Raw genomic sequence first — 25,831 nt, forward strand, 5'->3', positions numbered from 1 at the left:
ATATTGGCAGTTTGTGGCAGTAAGTGTTGATACAAGCATTGCAGGAACTGTGTAATGTATTTTATATATAGAGAAGCACACCATAGTGTACATTATAATGTGTGTGTAGGATCTGTAGGAGGAGTAGGTTTTTTTTTTCTAAGTTCCATAGTTGACTCATCCACTTGGCATAAGGAATCTGAGGCTGAATTATGTCCAGTGTTTCACTTGAACTGAGTCCAGATTTAGTGAAACAGGCTGGGAGTGTGCAGCAAATTCTGTGCACACTATGGAACCAAAAAGACCAAGCTGAATCTGCTAGAGCTGACGACCACAGACTGTACACATTTGTGCACTATGGCTTTTTAAGCACAATATGTCATTAAGAGCAAAAGATAGATTATAGCCATAGTTATTTCAGGAGGAGTCTCCAGAACACAAAGCTCCCGGCCAAATGAACAAAATGCCAAATATGCCCACATGTTCAGTCTATTAGTAAGTCATTAGTAATTACAGCTGTAACGATGGAGTGCAGTCCAAAATTTCAGCGCCAGAAATTGAAATGTGCCATTGTTGCTTCACCACTGCACAGCAGTTTATCATCATCCTCCGTGTTTATTTTCCTGCACTGTTCCACGTGTGCGTGTTCATACTGTAAACAAAGGGAGTGAATGTGTTGTTTCATACTGGAACTTTTTAACCCGAGTTTAACCCCTTTAAATACAGTACAAAGATACAACATATGGGAATACTGACAATATCTACTCAATACTCATCCATACATTTTACCTGCAAACAATCATTAAATGCATGTCTGAAAACCATCCACACTGCAGTCAGGATATTAGTATTTGTGCTCCACCCACACCAGTTTTGCTGCTGCTCTTCTGCTGCAGTACCATAACCTCCTTAGTTTTCTTTGCCTGCGGGCATTCAGACACAAATCTTTCCACGATAATGAAAGAGTCAATAACTTGTCTTTCCATGTGCACCATGACTGTGCCTGACAGTGTATTTTACCTTTTCTTTCAATTGAGTCATACCTTGCAGAGGTCTGCTTCAGCCTCTTTAGCTGCTATCAGTCTTAATCAAGGCTATCTTTTTCTCCTCTGTTCTGCTTTTGTGTTTAGTGCCTAGTCAGGATTTGACTAGGATGCACGTAAACATCCCACACACTGAATAATTCAGCATTTGCAGCAGGGTCCTATATCAGCACTGGGTAACAAAGAAACTTGAGATATTTGTGTCAGTTTGCGAGTGTCACAAACACTATATAGCAGCTGTCCCCATAAAGCCAGCATGTAATTGTGTATATTGTAACAGCAACATAGATTATCACTGTAATAATGATGTAATAGAAATAGCTTGATGATGCATGGGAAAAACAGGAAAGTTCCATTTTTCAGTCTATTATGTAACACGCCATCATTTCAGAGAGAAGGTACAGTAAATCTCAGACATTAAAGAAATGACATTCCTTGCGTTCTTTACTGGCAGCACAGTATTAGTTGGCCTGGCTGAATAGGCTGGGAAAGGCAGGAGAAATCATTTGATTTGAGCTGAATGAGGAGGAGCAGTTTGTTACTAGTGTGTGCAGAGACTGCAGAGGAGGGTGTGAAGCATGCACATCACTAATCAGCTATAATAAGAGTGAATTAAGGACTGTGAACATTCAGTCTTTTTTTCAAAGACAAAATAGAGTTTCCCAAGATTGGGCTGGAAAGACAGACTGGGAGGAAAAGCCACAAGAGAGAAGTTGTACAATGTTTGCAAGAATATAGACTAAACAAGAGGAAAAACAGCACCTCAAAGGCTCAGAATTGAATCCAGACAGTTAGCAGGTACTGTCAGAGTCAACATGGGACTGGGTAGAAGTAACAAAAAATTGCTTTGATTGATGTAAAAGGCATATAAAGGCCTCTCATGGTAACTAATGAGCACCATACTGTGCTTGATATTCTGCAACATATATGGGGATACTTCTACAAACCAAAGCCACTTTTGGTCTAGAGTGTCTTGTTACCTTGGACAAATAAGATAAACCCCCGTTTTATAATCTTGTAAAGGTTTAATGGCAGTAACATTCCTAATCTCTGTGGACAGCAGTTAAGAAACTGTTTTCAAGGACCACAGAGAGTTTTGTTTTGCACTTTAATAAGCTTTATTTAATCCTGTACAATTATTTATGCAACCATTTCCAGATCCGAATTCATATCTGCTGGTATTACCAACCTTTGCCTGGATAATTCCAGTGTGCTGTCCCAAGTATTGATTCACAAAACTCATCAAAGCAAGCTGGGCTCTGTCATCTTGGCAGTCTCTTGTTAATATCCTCAGTTCACCATGAGCTGTCTAGAAGTTTGGGAAGAAGATGTGAGAACTGGGTGGATTTTTCCAAAAAGAGCACACTTTTTCCCCCTAAATTGATCATGTTTCTGCAGGCATGTGATGATGTGATTCTAACGGAGAGATCAGTTATGTAACAGCTCACATGCAAACTATTAGGGCTCAGCTATGTTTTAAGGGTGCGGCATATCCTCGGGCACCTCTGGGGTCCTCCCAGGGAAAACCCTCTGCCGTCCCAACAGATCTCAGTATCCGTGACAACGCAGCCTCTGCCCTCTGAGCTCAGACATCTGAGCTGTCCTCCTCTCTGTGGAAATGTTTATGCGAAAGTCCAGTTCCACCCAGGGTGTGTGTATAAATGTGTGTGTCATCCAGACCATTAATATTCAACACATGCATGCTTGAGAAAGGAATGGAGAAACAAATACGTGAGTGAAAAGAGTTAAGGAAGGAAAGAAAAAGGATGAAATGGATTCCAAGAAATAAGCACGTCCTTTTGAGGGAGTGCCTGTGTGCTTGCCAAACTGCAGAGATGCTGGAGAGCAAAGTGAATGAAAATGTGAAGACAAAGGTGGATTTAAAGCTTTGGATGAGCCAGAAAGAGCATTTCCAGTCTTTTTCCAAGGACCCACCCAGGGTTTTCCCCAACACTCATGCAGCAGCAGCAGCAGCAGCACATCTTGCAATGTTGTCTCTCCTGTTAGAAAAATTACAATCAGTATGTCTTTACATTCCAAAAGAAGAATTTCAACAGAGCCCTCAAATGATGATAGAAACACATTTTGCTGTTTCTAAACCAACGATTTGTAGATTTGCCTCGCCTGTCCTGCCCTGACTCAGCTCCCCGTTCGCCAGGAAAGAAAGTAATAGCTGCTTTGCAGGACCTGACTTGGCTAAGCAGGGATTATTTTATAGTGGTGCTGTATTATTTCAACAAACCTCCCAGCGTGCCACACGTTTCGACAGGGCCCAGTAAAGTCAGAAATGCTGCAGTGGGTTTCATCCTAGATTATCTGTGAGGTTCAAGCTCTGAAAGACAAGCAACATAACAGACATGTGACCAGACAACGCATTGTGAGTTTGAAACTGTAGTCAGGCTGCTCCTGTATCTGTGCATTCGATCTGAGGCTAACAACAGCTGCCCGTTAGCTTAGCTTAGCATTAGCAACACATTATATTTCAACTGCACAAAAACTGAAGCGTAAAAATTTGTAAATTTGTAAAAAATTTGTGGTAACATGAAGTCACTGCTCCAGAGTAAGATATACTCAGGCACGCAACCTCCTGTTGAACAACTTGTATGGATCAAGACATCTAAATAAAATGTGTTAATTGGTGAGTTTTAGAGGAGCTGGTCACCTGACAGTTTGTTCACCTTGGACAGAGCCAGGCTAGCTGTTTCCACCCTTTATGCTAAGATAAGATAAGCTACCTGGCTGCATACAGTATTTCCCTAAAATTTTTCCTTCAATCTCACTGTCTAAACCACATTACTTTAAAGTAGACAAGATAGGTCAGTGTTGACTTTATTGTCTAAATCTAATACATTAGGCACATTTGGTGAGTAAAATGGCATCAGAATTGATATGTATGATGGGAAAAAAAAGTTACAATTAAAAAAACTAAAGAAAATGTCCACTGAAATTTGTAGACTTTCATATGTAAGTGGAAGCAAGGAGGACTTCTTTCATATGGTAAACAACACAACGTCAGCATGTAAGGAAAAGACGGTGTTGGTCAGATGCATTCTCAAATTGATATGTCATTGTAACCACAGGAGTCAGCGTTCTGTCGGGCTACTTTAAATGAAAAGTACAGTCTTTCCTGTCTCTTGATGTAAGCAGTTCGAATTGATGCTGGCCTTGCGACAAAATAGGCTTTGTTTCCATGACAGGGATTGTTTGTATTGAAATGCAGAGCTGGCATGTTGGTGTTCAGTACAGTATGCCTGCGCTTTTTCAACCATCTCTGTGTATGTGATTGCTGTTTGCATGTTTGAGTAGAATGGGACGGCTTTGCCAAATATTTCAACAGAGTTTGGCGTCTTTCGGCATTTGACTCAGCTTGCCAGATGTGTTCTTTTCATCCAGCTGGCTGAGGCCACGTAGCGCTGTCTCATGTGGTTGAAATGCACTTTAAAGCCAGACTTCTGTCTTCAATGTCCTGCCCTTTAGTTGTTGTTTAGAGCGCTAACATTAAGAATACAATGTGGTACCATACTGTGTATTGATTGGTAGAGTTTATGAAGATAGGTAACAGATGAGATTAACAGCAAGAACTGGGAGTTTTAGGTAGCTGGCGTGCAGCAAAGGCTCTGGACTGCATTTGAACCCTGAAAATTACAAGGTGTGTGGGTTAGAGCTGAAGCAATTAGTCAGTTAATCAATCAGTCACCTGATAGAAAATTGTTAATTCTAACAATCGCTTCAGCTTCTCAGTTGTGAGTATATGTCCTGAGCTAAATAACTTTATGTGGTTTTTCTATGTGGATACTGTTTGACAACTTATTAAGCAGTCACAGAGCATAAAGTTTTATGTTCAAATCTCAGCCATTTCAGCCCATGATGACATTTATTTAGGACTGCTGTTGCTAATTACATTTTGTTCATAAATTAAAAAACATAACAAAACTCATATCCAGATTGGTTATGTCATCATGCCTCCGGGGGGTCTGTGAGGCGTTCGCTGTCTGAACAGATGGTTTGAAAACCACATGACTTGTGTTGACAACTGTCAGCCGTACAGAGCCTTGTCGTTCTCCCCCTCCTCGTCCCCCGTCCCATGTGCTGAAAGACTAGACGGTCAAAAGAAAAGCAGCAGATGTCCCACAGTTTTTAATATCCAGAACCGTCCACTGGCCGGTCACCTGTTTTGGCGATGTTGTTTGGAGGTGAATGCGTTTTAGTGGACTCAGCATTCTGGATGGGAGGACTGCAGAACGAGTCCCCGGTAAACAATCAGTATCAAAAGACATCAGCTGTCACCCAGCCCACTCCAGAGGATTCCAGCTGGCTGTGTGTGTGTGTGTGTGTTGACAGGCACGTGCCAGTCTGCCACTTCAGTGTATCTGAATAGGATGAATGGCACATGGGTGGTGCAGCAGCGCGAGCCTCGTCCTGGCAGGCAGACAGATAATGAGGGAGCAGCTTCATTGTTGGCATCAAATGACCCTGTTCAATAAAAGGTAGTGGCGGTCAGCAGATCTCACTTCCTCCACTCTGTACTCACACTATCGCAGTGTTTCACCCTGCTGTACCTGCGGAGACAGACACAGTGGAAAAGGTGGACCAGTTAGGACGGATACAGTTATGATCATGTGCACTATGTAGGGCTGAAAGATTCAGGAAAAGCATCTAAGCACAATTTTCTTGCTGATATTGTGACTTAAATTGCAGGTATTTTTTCGATGTTAAACTACTGATGTATACTTTTGGTCTACATAGTAATAGTAATATAAAAACTAGGGTTTTACCAATTAATATCAAGAACATATCTGGTCTCTACATGAAGAAAAACTCAGTTGTAATAGCAAAAATAACCAATTTAGCTCACATTTACTGAAATGTTACATCAGTGGTTCGGGGTGTGTTCACGTTCTAAGCTATACTGCTTGAGTTTGGTGAGGCAAGGCAGTGGAAGCAAGTGAATTCATCTGTTTATTTTAATGATGAATCATTACAGATATGCTGTTTAAAAAGCAAGAGAGTGAAAAAAATAAATCATGTACTGTATAGAAATGAAAACTTTTGATGCAGCAGCATGGAACAGGATGCGTTGATAATCGTTTTATTCTCACGTCGTAGCCTTCTGAATCAGAATCGCCCCTAACCACCCCTATTAGTGGCACAAAACAATTTCTGTTTACCAGATACTGGTAAACAAAGATCGTATTAACCAAACAGCAACCAAAACGTATTCTCGTTGCTTCGCCAAGTCACAGAATTAGCGTTAAGTAACAACAGCTGAGTAAATGTGCCGGCGATGGTCGTCATGTCCTGTGAAATCAACAGTCACCATGTTTAGCCGTCATGCACTTGAGCTTTTTAAGACACCGTTATGTAACCTGTGCCTTTTGCCATTTAACAATTGCGCTCTTTTAAATCGTGGTTTTCATATAAAAATGGTTAATCGTTCAGCGTCAGTCAGTAAATCTGTTTTTTATTAAAAATCAGACATCCGCCAGAGGGGTTAGACTAACAGCTATTTCCATTATTGATGAATCAGTTGATTACTTCTCTCAAGCGGCTCATGAATGCTTTTGTCTAAAAATGTCAGAAAATAGAAAAATATGTTCCCAGAGCCCAAGTTGACATCTTCAAATTCCTTTTTTTCTCCAGCCCAATTGTCCAAACCTGAATTACTTACTACAGTATTGCCAATCACTGTCAGCTACAGTGGACACAGTTTGTAGCTGATCAGTAAGACGTCAGATGTCAATCAAAAGCCTTAAAGCTTGAGTGCAGCATTTTGATTGGATTAAACACAAGTGAGCTGTGTGGTTAATGATCACCCTCGGCAGCTTTCAGGATCAGTTTCTTTGCCTGCTGCTGGTCTAATGCTCATCGGTTATGTTGGGAAACACACAAACACACATGCACAGACAGGATAGAGTGATGATGGCTCCAGGGCCACGTCTCAGGTCAGACAGTTGGTGCTTTGTCCCACTGTCAGCTGTGTAGTGTGAGTGTACATACAGTGTGTGTTTGTGTGTGTGTGAGAGAGAGAGTGTGTGTGTCAGCTGTTGACTTAGCTGTCTGTCGTAATCCTGTTACTTTCTCCAGGACAGCGCCAAGTGGCACACACTAGTCCCAGTCAAACCGTCTCATTCACCCACTGTCCTCAGTGTTGTTAAAATGGTAAAAGGCTTTCATTTTCATTAAAAATTCAGCATTTTTGATGCAGTATCAAGGGGCTAAATTTGAATTATAGATAAGAACAGAACTGAAGATGCAGATTGCTGTCTTGTTTTTTCCTCACTGTCGTCCTTCACTGTTATTTTTCTCTGTTGTTTGTTTGTTCAGGATACTCAGTTATGATCAGAGTCCCTTTGCTTATCAAGGCCTCCTTCATAGCAGAAGAGACACACCCGCTCCCGTCTTGTTTTGAAGAGCTTACAGCGTGCGACTTTTCCGAGACGTGTTCTGCATTAGCATGCGAGCAGCTAACGCCTCATAATTCATTTCATTTGTTGACGTGTTCCTCTTTGAAATGTGCATTGTTTTTATGTGTTTCTCTAAAACCATGCCTCGCATTGATGCATTGATGGAAGGAAAGCAGTCTGCCAATGTTTCCTCCAGACAGGCCTGCTACTCCTGACGTGCTCCCATTTTTCCCTCTCTTTTTTTTCAAACCCAAACAAAATGGCTCTTAGCCGGTGCTGCTGTGAGTCAGAACGAGCCACTCAGACATTGAAACATGCTTTTACAATGAGAGGAAGACAAATGGACTTATTTATGTACTTTTTAGTAGTCCTTTAATCAATTGCGGCAATGTGAAACCAATGTTGGTGTCTCGGTATTTGGAATAGAGGGGAGAAATCCAAGAACACCATAACTTTGTGGTCATAATGTGGTAGCATGTTCGCATTTTTTTTGTATTATATGTTGCCAATATCTATAATTAATGTTTGCTGCTATTTAATTTAGCAGTTAAGTAGAGCAGAGCTGGGCCTTGTAGTGATGTTATAGTGATATTCAGACATTTAATAAAGATGTCATCAGGGAGTTTTATTATATAATATCATGTTGAAGCTTAGCATTGGGTTATGCTGACGCTACAGGCAGCAGAGCAGCTAAATGACGTATTTCATGTCTGCTATACATAACAAAAGTTGTTCCAACAACAACAACAAACTAAGGTGCTGATATTAATATTTTTGTATAAGCAGTATCTTTTATATAACAACATTAAGAGTCTACGGCCATGCGAGCAGCTCTGTGAGGCTGTACAGCAGCACTTTAAGCTAAATGCTAATGTCAACAATGCTAACATGCTGGTGTTCAGCAGCTGTCATGTTTACCATGATCAGTTTCAAGCCGAACGTTCAGTTTGGAGCAACACTTTGTAAATGCACTTTATTGCCTTTACTGTGTCGGACCTATAAAAGCTGTGAGCTTATTTTCATGTGTCAGCTGTCTTGTGCGAGATTTTGAAGCCAAACCCTGTTCAGCTACTGTACTGGACCACAAACGAAACAGTTTCCATCAGGCAGCTTCTGTTGTCATCTGCCAGAGCGGGGTGTAAAAGTCACCAAGCACAGGGGCCACTGACCCACTGACAGACCCAAAAATAACACTAAGGAGCTTGTCTGGCTGGATGCAGATCAGAAGATTAACTTGAAGAAAGCTGCAGCAGCCCAGTGACTCGGTGCAGGTCCTGGCACTGTAGACAGGTACGGAAAGAGGTTTAGTTTTCTGGGTGTTGGTTGTAAGCTCAGCTGGAGTGGGCCAGATGAGTCGGGTGGTGGAAAGGGGTCAGTTTAATGCATGTACTGTTTATTTTATTGCATTTTTTCATAGTAATATAAAATGTAATGTTGAGTTTAATGCATTCTCTCCAAACAAGTGATGTCTGTGCAAAGACGATTCATTGAGATTTCACATACAGCGAAACAGAAATTGTGTCATCACACGACACAGGAGGACAAAATATTGAGGCCTGATGAATTATTATTTTTACAACATATTCATGATTTGAAATTAAGACATAGTAAAAGCAATTAAAACAAGATCAATACTAATGACATCCAACAGAGGACAATAGTTATTAAGAGCATGGTTGAATTCATTTACGTTTAGCATAAAAAGATCTTTAAATGGCAAATAAAACATTCAGCCATTAATAATTAACTAAATAACTTTTCACATATTGTTTTGTTTCTGGTTGGTCTGTGATTGGTTCATCTCATTGCCCAAACACAGCACAGATAAAAAATAGAGAGGACACATTTCCATAGGTGTGAGCAACAAATACAACTCAGAGTCGCTGAGCTTTGTAAGACCCAGTTGTACACCATGGATGATATTTTGGAAATGAAAAGTCTAAGACTTACGATAAGGCTTTAGAACCCTTCCTCAGTGTCCGCAGTTAGAGAATAAGACATTATTTGCCTTCTTTACAACACAGTCTGTTAGACACAACAGGTGAGACTGTGAGTTGTTGTCATTAGTTCTCACTTTTGATGGATGATACCTGTTTGCCTGTGTGCTTGTCGGGACATGTTTTATTTGCCACAGTGTCTGACAGGTGGCCATTGTTTCATTACTGAGGAGAAGCAGAAAGATGAGTTAAAGTATGCTTCATGTTGCTCAACCACTTCTGAAGGGGTTGAAGAGGCCATTGCATTTTATTCTTTAATTCAATGCACAGTATTACCACACATTGCCAATGAAATCTGATAAGTAGAAATGTTCACGTTATATTTGTCACGTTGGCTGACTTCCCTCTCGCTCTCTGATGTATCATCTGGTGTTTCCTGTGTTTCCCACAGAAGTTAGAGCGACGGGCGACTAAATGAAACGCACCGCTACTTTGAATAAATGAAAGATTTCTCTGGGTTTGAACATTTCTGGGATAATCGAGGTAGACGCCACAACAGAATATATACAGAGACAAATTTGGAATTTCCTCTTGCGGGACAAATAAAGGAATATTGAAGGGTCTTATCCTTTTTTGACATTTTATTGTATAAATCTTCCATATTTTGCCTTTAAGATAGGATGAGATCAATTGTTAATAACTTAACAGGGCTTCTCTTCTGTTGAGTAAATGGATGACCAACTTGTTTGTGCTCATTGCCTGCTGACACCTGCATTAGTTAAAGCCTTAGCTTGGGTTTCACTATGTGGTGTTGAGTTCACAACCTGCTGTACTTCACTGAGCGATCAGCTGCTTTTGTTAAGCAAAACAGTCCTGCTTAACCTTCACTTCAAGCACCCACCCAAAAAACACATTCAGTGCTCTTTCTTTCATCTGTTAATGCCGGTCATCTATCTACCTCCACAACCACATCCAGGATAACCTGAGCCACGTCTCTCCCCAGAGACCGTGGCACTGAGCTGGGCTAGAGTCCTGCTCCTCTCCCCCTCGGCCCACTTAACAGAGGTCCCATTGATTGCGGCGAACTACAGCCCTCTTCTCTCATTTCCTGTCTCTTTCAGCATGTCTGTCCCCACCTGTGGTTAGTCTGTCTCCAGATAATGATGCACAACGGCTGGTGAAATGTTTATGATACGCAATTTCTGTTTCTTTTTGTTTGCTTTTTCACATTGTTGATCATTGAAACAGAGGTTGTGCATGAATTTGAAAAATTTTCTTACGTTTTACACGACTGAAAGTGATGAAAGCAGTTGGTTTCCAAATATATGGCTTCCTCTTGCACACATAATTAGATTTTGATCATATCCTTTTTTGGTTCTTGCATGCCAGTCATCAGCAATGGCAAACACAAGCAGTCAAATTTGAGAACAGATGTTTGAAATTAGAGCCATTCTTCCAAATATCTACATCCCAAAACATCCAACCAGAAGCTGGAGGATTTAACCACGATTGGAGGGGCTGGATGCTCAGTCAGGAAGAGCAGTTGTTAAATGTGATTATATCCCACTGAATTTAATTTTAACCGCTCATTGTACTGCTGGAAACAAGTTTAAATGTTTAAAAGTCATTCATTTCAAAATAAAAGACCGGCAGCCTTTTCAGATGGTGCATTCATTTCATTAAACCAAAGATGTGAAAAAGAGATCAGTGCTTATCAGAGGAGTGTAAGAATATTTACGTGAGAGGCACATGGTCAGATTTATAGCAGGTAGAAATATTTGTATGTGAGGTTGTGCAATATAAAATATGTGCTGTTAAGTACTGTATACTACACCAAGCTGGACATCCCTAAGCCTCGTCTCCTCACGATAAGGCAGAGAAACAGGAGATGGAGAGAAGAGTGTCGAGGAATGTCTCTCACTCGTCTTAAGTCCAGCTCTCTCTCTTTTGCTTTTCTCCTTCTTTTATTTTATTGTAGGTTTCTCACGCTCTCACTTCCCCTTTCTGCTGGTGTCGTTTCAGGGAAGCTTGCTCTCTCTGCGAGGCATTTGTTGATTTGTATGGCAACTATTTTGAATAGCACCAGCTTGCCGGGTTCAGAAAGCTGAGGCTCTTTCCCTTGAGGGAAAGGCATCTGCTTTTTTCTGCATTTGATATAAAACAGTGTGAGAATCATTTTTTAATCTCTCTTGTTTGTTTACCTCTACAGGTTATGAGTAATGGAAGCAGGATCGGTGGTGCGTGCCGTGTTCGAGTTTCTTCCCAGCGTCTCTGAGGAGCTGCCACTCTTCACCGGTGATGTCATTGAGGTGCTCAGTGTCCTGGACGAGTTCTGGTTGCTTGGTAACAAAGATGGCGTCACAGGTAAGGTGTCAGGAGTCGTCATTACTAAGAGCAAACCCAGATGGTGGAGTTTTTCTGTGAGGAAGTCACTTTGTTTGCTTTAGCCTTTTGAAAAACCACATGGAGAAGCTTCCCGTAGCTTATTGATTATAAAAACAAGCCGCTCGGGGAACTGCGTGACTTGTTGATCTTTCATTTTGGTGTTGGACTGTGCATGTGTGAGTACTTCAAGCTGTTTGTGTTTGGCAAATGATGCAGTCCAGCAATGCTTTCTAATAATTTTTGACTGCTCTGGTTCCTCTCCTCTCTGACTTTTTCATTCATGTTACACCACAGGCATGTGGGGTGAGTGGTATTAAAGATGAAACATTCCTACCCTCAAGCAGGTCTGATAGTTGAGAATAATCAATGGAAACTGTCTAAAAAGTGACACATGACCTGTCATCCTACATTTTGCAGAGGAAACAGTCAAAGATCACAATGCATTCTCGACAAGATCTGCCCCTGAGGTGTACATCAGTGTTCCCTCCCTTTCTCTGCCCTTGAAAGGTCGAACGCACAGAAATCCACTTAAGTTTTCCAAGAGTCACTTAAGATGAGAGGGGGGATTCCCTCAGAGGGGAAGTGCAGATGGGAAGTCAGTGTGGGCTTGCTAGACCGCTCCTTGAAAACACACATCACAACACACATATCAGTACATTTATGACTGGACTTCCCTGGAAAGATGAAAACAGTCTTTGTGAAATGGTAAAATGTTGACATACACAGACTAAAGTACATGTACATGTCTGTGACTTACACCAGTCATTGTTGTCGCTGTCTTGAGGAAACAGAGGTATCAGATGGAGATGTTTTTCACTGTGTTCGCTGTCGTCATCCAGTTGTGTTCTTCCTTCATCTCCTGTCTTCAGGTCAGTTTCCCAGCACCTTTGTGGAAGAGGTTACCATTCCCAGCACCAAGCCTGGAGACAGACTCTATGTGTGCATCAATGATTTCAGCACAGCAGAGCCGGGCAACCTGCCCCTGAAGAGAGGTACGGACATACTGCACACTCACACAGACGTTTCCAGTAATGACTCAAGCATGAATCACTCACAGCCTTTGTGATGATAAAACATGAAGACTTTTATCAGAGCTCACATGGGCTTTGTTATCTGTTATTTGGAAGTAGATTTCTGCACAGGATGCTGGAAGTAACATAAACCAAACAGATTTTAAATAGCAGTGGTGTTAACTCTAATGGGCCATGTTTTTTCACTTAGCTTAACGCTACTTGTTGATGTCGCTGTGCTCAGGTAAATTGCCTGTTTTGTGTTGTAGCGTAGGTGTGTTGTGTTTCATGTCTTGACCTGACACCTTGTCTCCGCTGCCAAAAGTTGAATGTTGTCACAGATGACATTTTTTGTACACCATTCAGTTTCAGTAATAGCGGGTGTTATGCTAATAAAGTAAAGCAAAGTGAATGAAAAACAGTTCTTTCTACAGATCAGACTATAATAAAGCAATCGATCAGTGATTGGAGACAAGGTGCTGGTTTTCTTTGATGGCAAGGAAATTTCATTTTAAGAGCATGTATGTGGTATTTACATGGTCAGAGATTGTCCCAGTCATTTCATTATCATCATTATCAACATAAACAACTCTAACCCAGAGCCAGAAACATATTAGTTGTAGCAGAGTCTGCTGGAGCTTCTCCAGGTAAAGGTCTCTGTGCATCCAGAGGGAGTTTCTAAAGACAAGTGAGAAATGATGCCATGACAGAGGAGTAAAACTTGAAGACGCTCTAAATACTGAGTCTCACCATCACAGTCAGCTACAGACCAACAGACCAACCAGTTTCCCTTAGTGGGAAATTCATTGCTACAGTAACAATTCAGCCGAAACACTCTCAGTGTTGACACAATAACACACAACACAAAGCCTCTTTCCAGAAATCACCACTAGATGTCCCCAGAGTCAAACTGAAACCTACATAGACTGTCTTCAGCTGACTTTTTTTGTTTTCCTATTATGGTCCTGACTCGTCTCACATGATTGCATTAATTGTTGTGCTGTTTTTTTCTGACTTGTCATTCACATTACTCTCAGGCATACAACACTGATGTTTGCAGAGCTCCTTTACATCGGTAAAACTTTTTATTGTTGTCTGTCAGTGTCATTAGAAGTACTAGCGTAGTCTTAGTCACAGTGGTATTTGAAGTATTGAGAATTTAATTGTCCACTGAAGTTGATTTTAACAAAATTAACATTTTAAATTAATCTAGTGGAGCACTTCTGGTTATCTTAAAGGATGTTTACAATGGGAAGAGACAATTAATCAGCAATTCATTCAGTGTCCTTTAATCACACATACACACATATTTCTTATTTTATATTGATTTGATTTTGATTTAATCTCTGAACAAAATCACTCAACAACTCAACTTTGTATTATCAGGGATAAATAACATTTCCTGGATCATAGGAAACATAGCAAACAGTCTTTACTGGCTTTAAATGTTCATTTCCAGTATGAATTTCCATGGTCTCTATTGGCTGTTTGCCAGTTTTGGTCCCAGACACAATGGGAGGTGGAGCCATGGGTCTTTGGAATGTGACCCCCATGACTTCTGGCTGACCAGTCAACATTCATGTAATCCCTGATTCTCCAGATATATTAGCAGCAGTGCTGACCCCAGCACAGTTATTAGAAGTGTAATAATCATGGCGATCTGAAAAACAACAATACTCTGAACAGAGCTACCTGAATGCAGATGACAGTTTGGACAAAAAGGTCTAAAATACCCAGTACTTTGTTGCAGTTCTTCTAATTTCATTCATCTCAAGTTAAGCTAGTCCATTTAAAGGTCAGTTCAGTTAAATTAAGTATTTAATCCCCAGCAGTGCAAAGTATGAGAATGAGAGAATCAGTGAAATATAAACAATATGCATAGATCGATCAGAGCAACCTGCAGGACAACCTGTGTCTGCTGTTACCTTTAAATCCTGAAGCTTCCCTGCTTTGTCTGTGTGCGTCCCTCTTACCTGCTTTGCTAAAATGAAATATTTCATTATTTATTTATTTAATTTATATTTCAAATAATGACACAACAATGAATAAGAAAGAAAGTCCATCTTTTTGCATAATATTTGACTTAAAACATTTTCTTTTTGAACTTTAAATGTGAACCCATTTCTTCTATGTCTCTGTAGGGGATGTGGTAGTTGGCGAGGCAGGAGGGTCCATGGACCTTGGAGAAACCTGGCAGCGTGGTTGTAACGCCTGGGGTGCTCGTGGTCTCTTCCCCACATCATGTGTGAAGGAGCTGAACCTTTCAGGCCGTTCCAGGCAGCTGTCTGAGCGCTCAGCTCAGGCCCAGGCTTCAGAGCTCCCACCTTATGCCCTGGGCCAAGCCCGGGCCCTTATGAGCCTCCATGCACAGCTAAATGAAGAACTGGACTTTCGTGAGGGGGACTTGATCATCATCACCGGCTTGCCTGAGCCAGGCTGGTTCCAGGGGGAGCTGGAGGGCCGCAGAGGCATCTTCCCAGAGGGGTTTGTGGAGCTCCTGGGTCCTCTCCGATCTCCTCAGGAGCCCATGGACTGCCAGTATTTGAACAATGATTCTGAACCAGGCTACGAGGACTCTTATGATGCAGTAGAGGGAACTGAAGAGGAAGGTATAGAAGAAGGCGAGGTTTATGCAAGAGAGGAAGAGGAGCAGAAGGAGACTGTAGAAGAAGAGGAGGACGGTGTCTATGTAGTGGCATTGTATGAATTTCGGGCCATGGAACCAGGTGAGTTGGACTTTGATATGGGGGATCGCATACGCGTTATAAGCACTTTGGAAGATGGTTGGATGGAAGGGGAGCTGCGAGGTCAGCGTGGTATTTTTCCTCATCGTTTTGTCAAAATAGAGGACGAAGGACAGAAAACTGCAGATGAAACCAATGTTGTTGAACCGGAGGAAGACAAAGAGAATAGCTGTACTTCTGAATACAGTTCAGATCATGTGTGTCCCAATGGGTCAGAGAATGACCCTGAGTGGAGGACATATGAGGACCATACAGTATGGGACTTGGACTACTTTGAGAGGACTGAGGAGCAGAGGTGGCAAAGTGAAAGCAAAAGCACTGGACCTCAAAATAACAACACAGGACGGAGGAATGGGGGCAGCAGGCCTGACTCTCAGCCATGTAGACCTCTCGCCCCAGCACAGAGAAGGCCTGAGAGACCCAAATCCACTCCTCCAGCAAGGCCCAGACTCCCATCTCGGCCTAGCCTGCCTGCACGTAGTCAGAGGCACCGTGTCCCATCTTCTGGTACAAATCGGTCTAAGTACACAAATGGTAACTCTCAATCCTTACAGTCCAAACTAACCCATAGCCTAACCCTTCCTAGCACTCACTCTGGTTGGTCTAAACAGAACAGATACTACCAGAGTCCACAAGCGGATGGTGCTACCACCAATAACAGAACTGCCAGTCTTACCCAGACTTTATTTAACCTTGCTCAGAGCCATAAGCAGAAGAAGCTTACTCGCCACGCGAGTGTCAGTGATGCTGATATGATGATGGGCAGTGCTGAGACACGGCATTCCCAGCCGACGATGCGTGGCTTTAATGGTTTAATGCCAACATCCATCACCTTAGATGCCCTGGCAACCTCAGCCAGTGACCTTGAGGCCAAGCTATCCCAGCAGCTTTTCGAATTTGAGAAAAGCTTGACTACTTCATATAGTGACACTAACATGAGTTCTGATGCTCCCAGGGACATGTCTTCTGTAGGTGACCCGAGCCAGCAGTCCCATATCTCACGCCACTTTTCAATTCTGGACTACAGCAATGAAAGCGACATCATCCGGGGTTCCTTGCATTCATCAGAGCCCCACCTCTTGCACCTGAACTCTGCCTCCTCCTCGCTAGAGAGACGCAGGACTCTTCGCCCTCCTCCTCCTCGTCCTAGAGTCCTTCGCCCCCCAGCCCCACCTGCATACAAACCAGCCCGCCCAGCTCCACGTCCCCCTCCTCGTTGTTCAAGACAAAATACCCTTCCTCCAACCAGCAACTCCCTCACCAACAACCCCATCTTCTATACCCCTGACGAACCAGCTATAAACGTCCTCGACCAAATAACAGAAGGGCAGACTGAGTTTGGTGACCTCGCAGCTGCCCAGGAACATGAAATCCGTTGCCAGTTGGAAGCCGAGAAAGAGCTGGAGAGAGAGATGGAGTTGGAGAGTCAGAGAGAGAGGGAAGAGGAGGAAAAGTACCAGCTGCTGCTACGACTGCAAGAGGTGGAGCACGACATGGAGGCATATGCACACACAGCGGAGGAGCTCCGGACCATGTTGGAGGAAGAGGAGGATGAGACAGCCCGCATGCAAGCAATGGAGAATCTGGAGTTCTGCAACTACACGTTGGAGACACTGGCCCTGGAGCAGCAGCAACTACAAGGTAAGACTGTTGGGCAGTGGATTGGGAGTGGGGCTATTTTTGGACATTTTATGTCTTTATTAGATCACAGAGATTTAGACAATAAAGAGATTGGTGTAACGTACAACATAGATCCCAGCCAAGAATCAAACTGGAGATGTTATGAGTTATAAAGTTAAACTCCTAAACCACCAGGGTGCTGTGGGTAGTTTTCTGAGTCTTTTTGGGCACTGCATACTGGACAATCTAGAGGTAACAATAACATCATAGAACTCATAGCAATTGGAGACAAGGTAGATTTGATTCAATGCTGAACCTTGGTTGGTTTTCATTGTAAGCGCCAGGTTTTATGCTTACAGATACCTCAAGAGTTTCCCAAAATAGAGATTTTTTTTAAATTTTGGTCACTTTTTTTAAAGATGAGATGTGTGAGGATTTGCTGATCTTCAATATTTTCAAAATGCTTAACAGATAATAGATTAGTGTTGACAAGAATATAAATATATAATTGCAAATAAATAGTCAAATTGAAGTTAAAGTACATTCCTTTGATAGTTCTCTGATGGTAGCAAAGTGTGGGTGGCTGTGTGACTAACATCTTAAAGGTTCTTAATCCTAGCGCCATACCAGGAGCCCAAATCATCTAGAGGAGAGCTGCTGTTAACAGGCGTGGCTGGTAACTGAACTCGACTCAGGGACCATCTTGTAATCATAGGCAGGTTAAAAGCTAGGTGCATCTCATCATCAGCAGCTTAAACAGTTCTCAGTTACAACCTATTAGGGTAAGACTCTGCAGGCCTGAGAACTGGACCCCGGAGATCCGATCAAGTACTTCCTGTACAGGGATGACTCAGGATCTTGATAACTCATATATACATGTTTTTAATTTAATGTCTGTTATAATGATTTTCAAGCAGCGTCTGACTGTTCTGTAGGTATTGATGTCAACAGAAGTATATTCTACGAGTGTGTGAAATCTGACAAAACTTTATATTTGTCACTTGAAATTTAAATTATTAAGAAACTGAGGACAGAAACATCAAAAAGTCAGGAAAGAACCAACCAAGATGTCAGACCTTGTCCATGTGCATTACTCTAGATGTTTTACAGTTTACATGTCAGTTTGCATCTGTAGCAGAAGTAGTTAGATGGAAACAACGAAGAAGAGAAGACAAAGTAGAATTTGTTTCACTTGATGTCAGAGTTCACTTCTGAGGCCTCGATGCCTGCAGGTTAGTTCAAAAAGTAATACCAATTCACTGAAGACAAAATGTAATATAGCAGGAATTTAAAAATGAGTCATTGCTGCTTAAAAGATTTCCTCCTTGACTTGTTATTCAAACACACACACACACACACACACACACACACACACACACACACACACACACACACACACACACACACACACACACACACACACACACACATATGCACACATGTGTTTCCATCACTTTTGGGGACATTACATAGACTTGCATTTATTTCTTGGAGACTTACCATAACCATAACCACCACTTACCTATCCTTAACCCTTACCTTAACCCGAGTTTTCACCCTCAAATTTAATGGTTCACATTATGGGGACTGGTGTTTTGTCCTCATAAGGAAGGTCAGTCCCCACAATGAGACTGTGAAAACAAATTTATGTCCCCATAACATACATGTCTTTGCACACACATCCACATTTGTACTTGTATCCTTGTGAGGACCCTCATTGGCGTAATGCATTCCCGAGCCCAATATCTTAACCTTAACCATTACAGCTAAACCCTTCCCTTTCCCCTAAACCTAACCTAAACACACACACATACATATGTACACACACTCGGGTCACAATTACTGAATGTGTCCTCTATACACACACAGACACGCACACACCCCCACACAGACAGGCACACACACACACACACACACACACACACACACACACACACACATATGGGGACTCTAGTTATTTAAATTCCACTGTAAACTATGCAAACAAGACATTTCCACAGTGATCGGGATTGTATATTTAAATTAGGGGTTATTGTGTGTGTGGCGGTGGGGGCGGGGTTCTAACAAGTAGACAGTTTCAGTATTTTCTTTTTTTTTTCTTTTTTTTGCCTGGTGTATTTACATATGTCAGAAACAATAGTTATGCAGTAGATTTGTGTTTGCCGTCTCATCCTGTCTGGGTGCACACCGCCGTCTTTGGCAGCCCAACACTTTTTCACATAGGTACGAGGCGCATTCCTGCACACAGTGAGAGGGTCAGCAATGCACGTGGGCCTCCGTCTCTTTTTCCACGCTCCTTCTCTCTTTTAGTCCCTCTTACCTCTTTCACCTTGCCCACAGTTAGCTCACCCTGCTCCTTTCATCCTTTTCCTCCATCATTCCTTCAAAAGGAGTGAGGAGAGGGAAAACACTGAATGTGGATTTGGGGATTTTTTGCAGTAGTGGAGAGAGCATGGCTCCGTCTAGAGCGGGACCCAAAGTGTGGCTGTGGCGAGCTGTGACATGGCCCATGGCAAACCTCTCCGCACTGTTTGGACTCGCTCGGCAGGCCAGGTCCAACAGAGTGGAAGGTAGGCTCGAACTGAACGTGGTGTTGATCGGGTTATTCATCAGGCCAGTGTGCCATTTGATAGTCAGTGTTGTGTCGACTGAGCATTGTTGTTGTTTTTCTGCACCACTTTTGCTTATAGCCACAGCTGAGAACTGCTTGTTTAGTTCTCTACCTACTGGTCACTGAGTCAGTGCAGCACGAGGGGGTTTTAGTGCCTTGCTCAAGGGAAATTACAGTAGACGCTGAGAGAGTTTCCAAATGACTTTTTTGTATGCAACTTCTTATGAGGGATGCAGGATGGACATATGAATGAGTTGTAAACTGTTTTGTAATTTTTATTTATCTCTGATGAGAACATGGCGTATTGTTGATTATTAAAAGCTTAAAAGGAAAAATTCCCTGAACTTGTCATTCTTCGGCAATATGACAGTGTTTACTGTGAGATTATGTCAATTTTTCAACTTTGCCATACTGTTTGAACCATGGTAGTTATCACTTTAATATCACTAACGAGATTTAATATGACCCTTGTGTTTGTGTCGATATTTTGACAATTTTGGGGGCAATGTTTCAAATCAATGAGCAGGACTTCTGTTTTTTATGGCAACATTGGATTCTTAGATTATTGTTTCATCAATTGATGCACTTGCATCAACTTTCCGACAGCAGAGCTCACCATTTCTCACTGTTACACACACACCCACACATGCATATGTCCTCATTCATTTGGGAGCTTTCAGTGTAATCACTGCCAGCAAACAGGTTTCTTTGTGATGTTAATGTAGCTCATGTATCTATGTTCTTGTCTACTTATCAAGTTTCACAATGATTGGCAATCAATCATGATTATCAGACTTTAAAAACGGTTGTAGAAGCTATTGTTCACTTAGTCTAAGATCATCTAAAGTAATCTAATACTAAATAGTAATTAATAGTAACTAATTACCATCAGATGATTCAGACGTATTTTAACTGAATACTTTTCCTCCCTCCTTTTTGTCATTATACCAGTGAACTAATCAGTAAATGCCTGTTTTTATTGTTTCTATTGATGTTACATACTAATGACTCCTAGCCTGTTAGATTTTATGTATCACTCACTCATGCTTATCAAGGGGTGATTCTCTGATCTTTATGTCTGTCAATGAAAGGAATCAGCCTGAAGGCAGGGACACGTGCCTCTAAGGGTCATGCATCCACATAGTTTCCATTCACTCATCACATTGTAGGAGTTCTCACACCCTCCTTTCACTGTCAGAAAATGAACTATTCCATCTGTGTTTTTCCTTTGATATTTGCCACACTCTTAGAAGTGGAAATGGACTGAGATGGTGACATGATTTCTAAGAGTTGAGATTCAGCATCAGCAGCAAGGGAAAAACAGCCACATACACACCCTTTGCAGAATGTTTGATATGTTAATTGACAACATATTGGTCAGATACGGAAGCTTTAAAAGGGATTTGGTAATAGGATATTATGTTTCCTTTTAATTCTTATCTCACAGAAAGTTGCATACGTATCAAGCATAGTCTCAGGATCCTTGTTCCAAAAATGGTGTGTCATCCTATTGTTATGCATCTACACACACTCTCACACTCACCCAGGAGTGAGTGTTTTCCGTGCTTTTGCAGGGTGTGTTCCTGTGTGTGACGTTTGAAAGACAATGGCAGCTTATTGTTGCAAGGCAGGGAGTAATTTCAACACTGGGCTCTGCCTGCACTCCACTGTGCAGAGGCCAGTTCAAAGTCCTCGAAACCGAAACAATCAGGCTTACAGAGTGTTTGTTGTCTCTGGACACCTTTTCTTTTTAGTGTTCAAGTAGTTTTCTGTACATACAATGGAGAATATACACAAGTTTACAATAAAACTTCTTCTGTCGTGTTTTACTTGCATCGCGATTGCTCAGAATCACTACTTTCAACAACCCCTTTTGCAACAGTTATTACATGATGTGATCTTTTAATCATAATACAATTTCACTGAAGGTCAGTAAGCTAGAATACTGACTTATTGCCCAGCTGTACAGTACATGGCTGCCTCTGTGCTTTATGTGTGGGTGGTGATGCTTTGGGACTAAACTTACAGAGTTTCAGTGGAGTCTTTGGTGACAGAAAGTTATATAATAATATGACATATAATATGATGAAGCCACTGTAAATCAGTTGTAATTGGTGCTAATCACTCTTTTTCCTCACACACCAGTACAGGTTTTTCTGACCCACTGTCTCTCTGTGTTTCCTCTTTTCTTGTTTAAGCTCTTAGACCTTCAGCCTCCTTTAATTTTTTAAACCCACTATTAAAATGCCTCCATCAGCTTCCATGACACTGTGGCCCGATCTGTTTAACACCGTTTTAAGGATCTGTTACAGCTTCGGGTTTCCCTCAGTCAGCCTCACAAACTAGGCTGCAGACAGTTTGATATATGACCTGGACATTACCAAAACTTTTTGTAGATGTGCTGAACGTGGATCAAGTCCTTGACTGCTTCATCTACATAAGCTAACAGAGCCACAGAGAGGAATGTTGTATTCAACATTCCTGCTGTTGACACGCGTATGCAGACACACAGTTTCGGTTGTATTCTGCTATTGAAAGCTGAGATGTTGAACACTGATAATTAAATAGCCTTACGTAATAAGAGAACCATGTTTGAGTAAGATTTCTATACTCAACCTTACCTTGTGAAACTGTGTGTGTGCAATATGGGTTTTGGTGTGTGCATTGCAATTGTGTTCATCTTAATAAGTATTTTCAAAAATATCATCCTCTCTTTAACAGAACAAGGGGAAAAACAAAGCAGTTTAGCAATTATAATTGTTTTGTGCTACTTTTCATAATTGAAGTTAGAGTTTCCTGGTTTATGATAAGGGTTTGTGTAGCTGAGCTAACTTGAGGTCAGTTTAATCAAACAAGAATTAGATTTTACACTGAATATAAATCCTGGGGAAAAAAAATCAAACTTTGCTATTTCGAGAATAAACAAGTTTCACCTTCTAATTACATTTTATATTGTTTGAATTGATGGTAAATTGATGCTGGTCCACATGTTTGTGTGTGTGTCTATGTGTGTCACGTGCACTTGAGTGTATGCAAGTCCTTTAAACCTGCCTCTTTCATGGAGAGTTAGGCGGGGGAGGGATATATTATACTCCAGCTTTATGAATAGGCCTGAGTTTTTTCTCACACTAAAACATCATGTCTCTTCTGTGAGTGGGGACAGTCTTCAACAATGGCTCATTGTACACACCAGCAGCTACTTTTTCAGTAGCTGCTCTGGCCTTATCAGACTGTGTACTCTCAGAAATCTGTTGCTCTCCACACTCATTGACTCACTCTAACTAAATGTAATAACTATAATCATTTCCTTAGATCTTTCACTTGTTTTCTACTCCACTCTTTCAATCAGTCATTCCAAAATAAATCTTGTTTAAAAAAAAAAAAGTCACATGGCCATCTTCATGTGTAAATGATTGTTCCTCACCTGAATTGTAGGGCAAAGTCAAACTGATAGACTAAGGTCAGTTTCTTGCTCAGTTTCAGTTTACCCACAAACATCGTGGCCTGTTGGCAGGTGTTGAAAGTAGAACGTGAAAGTTAGAGCTGGTTGTACAGACAGACAGGAATGAGTTCCATTATTGGTTTTGTCACTACAGGCGCCATTAATGACCCCTTGAACATAGCAGTGAAACCCACAGGAAATAGTAAAAACAAAGAAAACAGGATACAAGGAAGGATGGAGGATTGTTAATGTTAGTGAAAAACAAAACATTAGGTGCCAGAGTCTGAAGCCCCTCAAAGGCAGACTGTGAAGTTAGTCACCATCTTCCATCAAAGAAAATCTCCAGGCAGACTGTTTTCCTGCAAATAGAGGTACGAGCCAATTGAAACATTGGGAGGGGCTGTTGGGCTAATCCTCCACTCATGTGACTCCACTGAATCATTAACTCAAGGAGGCCCCTCCTTCAGTAACACCCACCCCCTCCTTCCACGATTCGCTGAGATAGCTGCTGGGAGGGTACGATTCAGTTACACCCAGAGCTGGGAGGTGCTTGGGCCAAGCAGTCCTGCTGAGCCAGAGGAGAGAAGACAGAGAAAACAAGTGGGAGAGTTACAGACAATATGCCTGACAGGTGGAGTCTCCCACAGCGCTTTGTTATGGAATGCAGGACTTTGGAAAGAGGGAATAAGCCACGTTGAACAAGAAACTCTATCAGCACCGGGTCGGCTGATAAAAACAAGAGCCATGAAGAGCCCGGTGGTTTATGGCAACCCAGTCATGTATAGTCCGGTGGATTGGAACTATGCTGCTGGTGTCCCGATACGGAGAGGGAAGAGTGTGGAGGAGCTGGGAGATGCTGGCTGGGCCAAAGAGAGGGAGAGGATGGCCCATCTGCAACAATTACAACAACTACACCAACTGCAGCTTCAGCAGCAACAGGTTGGATATCCTGGGTACGGAGTAGTTCCTCCTGGGCAGCCACAGGGACCAGTCATGGTAGCAAGTCCTGGTGACCCAGTTCCAGCTCCAGGCTACCCTGTGCCAGTACATGGAGGCATGATGGTGCCTGTAGGTGGGCCGGTGCCACCTCCAGTGCATGTACCAGCTCCATGGCCGGTACAATGGGAGAACCAAGCCCAAATTAGACAGGCCAATATCTGCCACCAACCCAGTTGGGAGTATGATGACCAGCACAAGGCAGCTTTTAATGAGAAGAGCCCTCATGGCCAGAATGTTTACTTCCATCCTGGCTCAGAGGATGGTCACCTAGATGTGAGGATATCGGAATGGAAAGGCAAACATTGTTTTTACCAGGGACCAGAGGATTACAGCCCTGAGGGCTACAGCAGAGTGCCACAAGAAAAAAACAGTAATGACTACAGGACTACAGACAGGTATGATCAATCAGAGGAGGACAGGAGAAGACGGGATGATCGAGGAAGAGAAAATGATCATAACGCTGAACGTTATGACCATAGGAGTCACAGAGACGTGGAGGAGTATGATCATAAGGACAAATACAGGCACAGGGATCATTATGAAAGGAAATACAATGAGCGCTATGAGAGCAGAGAGCAGCAATATTACGAGAGCAGGAAACAACGTAAACCTGATCTCAGAGAACGTGACAGTTACAACAGTGAGTATGAAGACTACTATGATCATAGAGACACCTACACTCGCAGAGACAATTACAGAGACAGTGATCACCACTGTGACCATGATAGGGATTATTATGACTCTAAAGAGAGCCATCGCTACAGAGAAAAGGAATACTACCGGCGTAGAGAGGAGGACCGCTATCATGAGGAGCAAAAACACAAGGACCATTACTATGACCGGCACGCAGAGGATCGATATGACCGCAGAGAAGATAACTACAAAGACAGGGATTTTTATAATCGAAGGGGTGAGGAAACTTGCACCAGTAAAGGAAGGGGCCAGTATGACTCTGAACTGGATGAGCACTGTGGTTATAGGGAGAGGGACCACTATAACAGGTACAAGGATACAGGTGGTGACAGGAGAGATGGTGACTATGACCACAGAAGGAGGGACCACTACAGAGCAAAGGACCACTATGAGCGGAGGACTGTGAACCACTATGACCATGAGAAGCAAGACCACCATGAATCCAGAGAAGGGGAACGTTCCCACAACAAGCCCCGGGATGGATATCGGGATTTACGTTCAATATCCATGGATTCGTCATATGAGGAATACCCTGAAAAAGATCGCAAGACACACTGTGAGAAATGGGTTGAGCAGCAGAACCAGACGTTGTCACTCAGGGAAATGCACTCTTTTGAGGATCCCATTATATACCAGCACAGTGACAACCTGGAAAAAGGTTATGAGTCGAGTGCGGGGAGCATTGGTTCGAAACGGGGTCGCAAGCCAGTTTATGTGGGTTCACTAGATCGTAACAGCTTCTACAGGAAGACAGCCCCAAGCTCCATGCAAAAGTCCCAGTTTGCTACCACCAGGAGACCAAACCAAGGTAAACACAAGGATTTTGTCATGAAAGACAAGGCCCTCCTTATGCTGTATTAACACACCATAAGTTTTAGAGGGTTCAGAACAGTCTGCAAGTAAGATGAAAGGCTAAGGTTTAACTCTGAGGACTCATGGTTTGTGAGTACTTTTGTCATTCCCA

At 42.2% G+C, this 25,831-nt stretch overlaps 2 protein-coding genes across 4 annotated transcripts in view; both read left to right on the forward strand.

Annotated features, from left to right (window-relative positions):
• Window positions 1-25,831, forward strand: part of cpn1 (carboxypeptidase N, polypeptide 1) — a 130,517-nt gene that overhangs the window by 20,618 nt on the left and 84,068 nt on the right. The gene's annotated exons all lie outside the window — the stretch shown is intronic.
• Window positions 1-25,831, forward strand: part of dnmbp (dynamin binding protein) — a 44,346-nt gene that overhangs the window by 778 nt on the left and 17,737 nt on the right. For 2 of the 3 annotated variants that reach the window (XM_070990445.1, XM_070990446.1), the window contains exons 2-4: window positions 11,573-11,727; window positions 12,618-12,740; window positions 14,900-17,143. In XM_070990445.1, the coding sequence (XP_070846546.1) occupies window positions 11,583-11,727; window positions 12,618-12,740; window positions 14,900-17,143 (2,512 nt within the window). In that variant the 5' untranslated portion in view covers window positions 11,573-11,582. Of the gene's footprint in view, window positions 1-11,572; window positions 11,728-12,617; window positions 12,741-14,899; window positions 17,144-23,772; window positions 25,676-25,831 lie in introns of those variants that run through there. The other variant, XM_070990447.1, reaches the window with a different exon arrangement.

Source organism: Chaetodon trifascialis, chromosome 21 (genome assembly GCF_039877785.1).
Source record: "Chaetodon trifascialis isolate fChaTrf1 chromosome 21, fChaTrf1.hap1, whole genome shotgun sequence".
NCBI lineage: Eukaryota > Metazoa > Chordata > Actinopteri > Chaetodontiformes > Chaetodontidae > Chaetodon > Chaetodon trifascialis.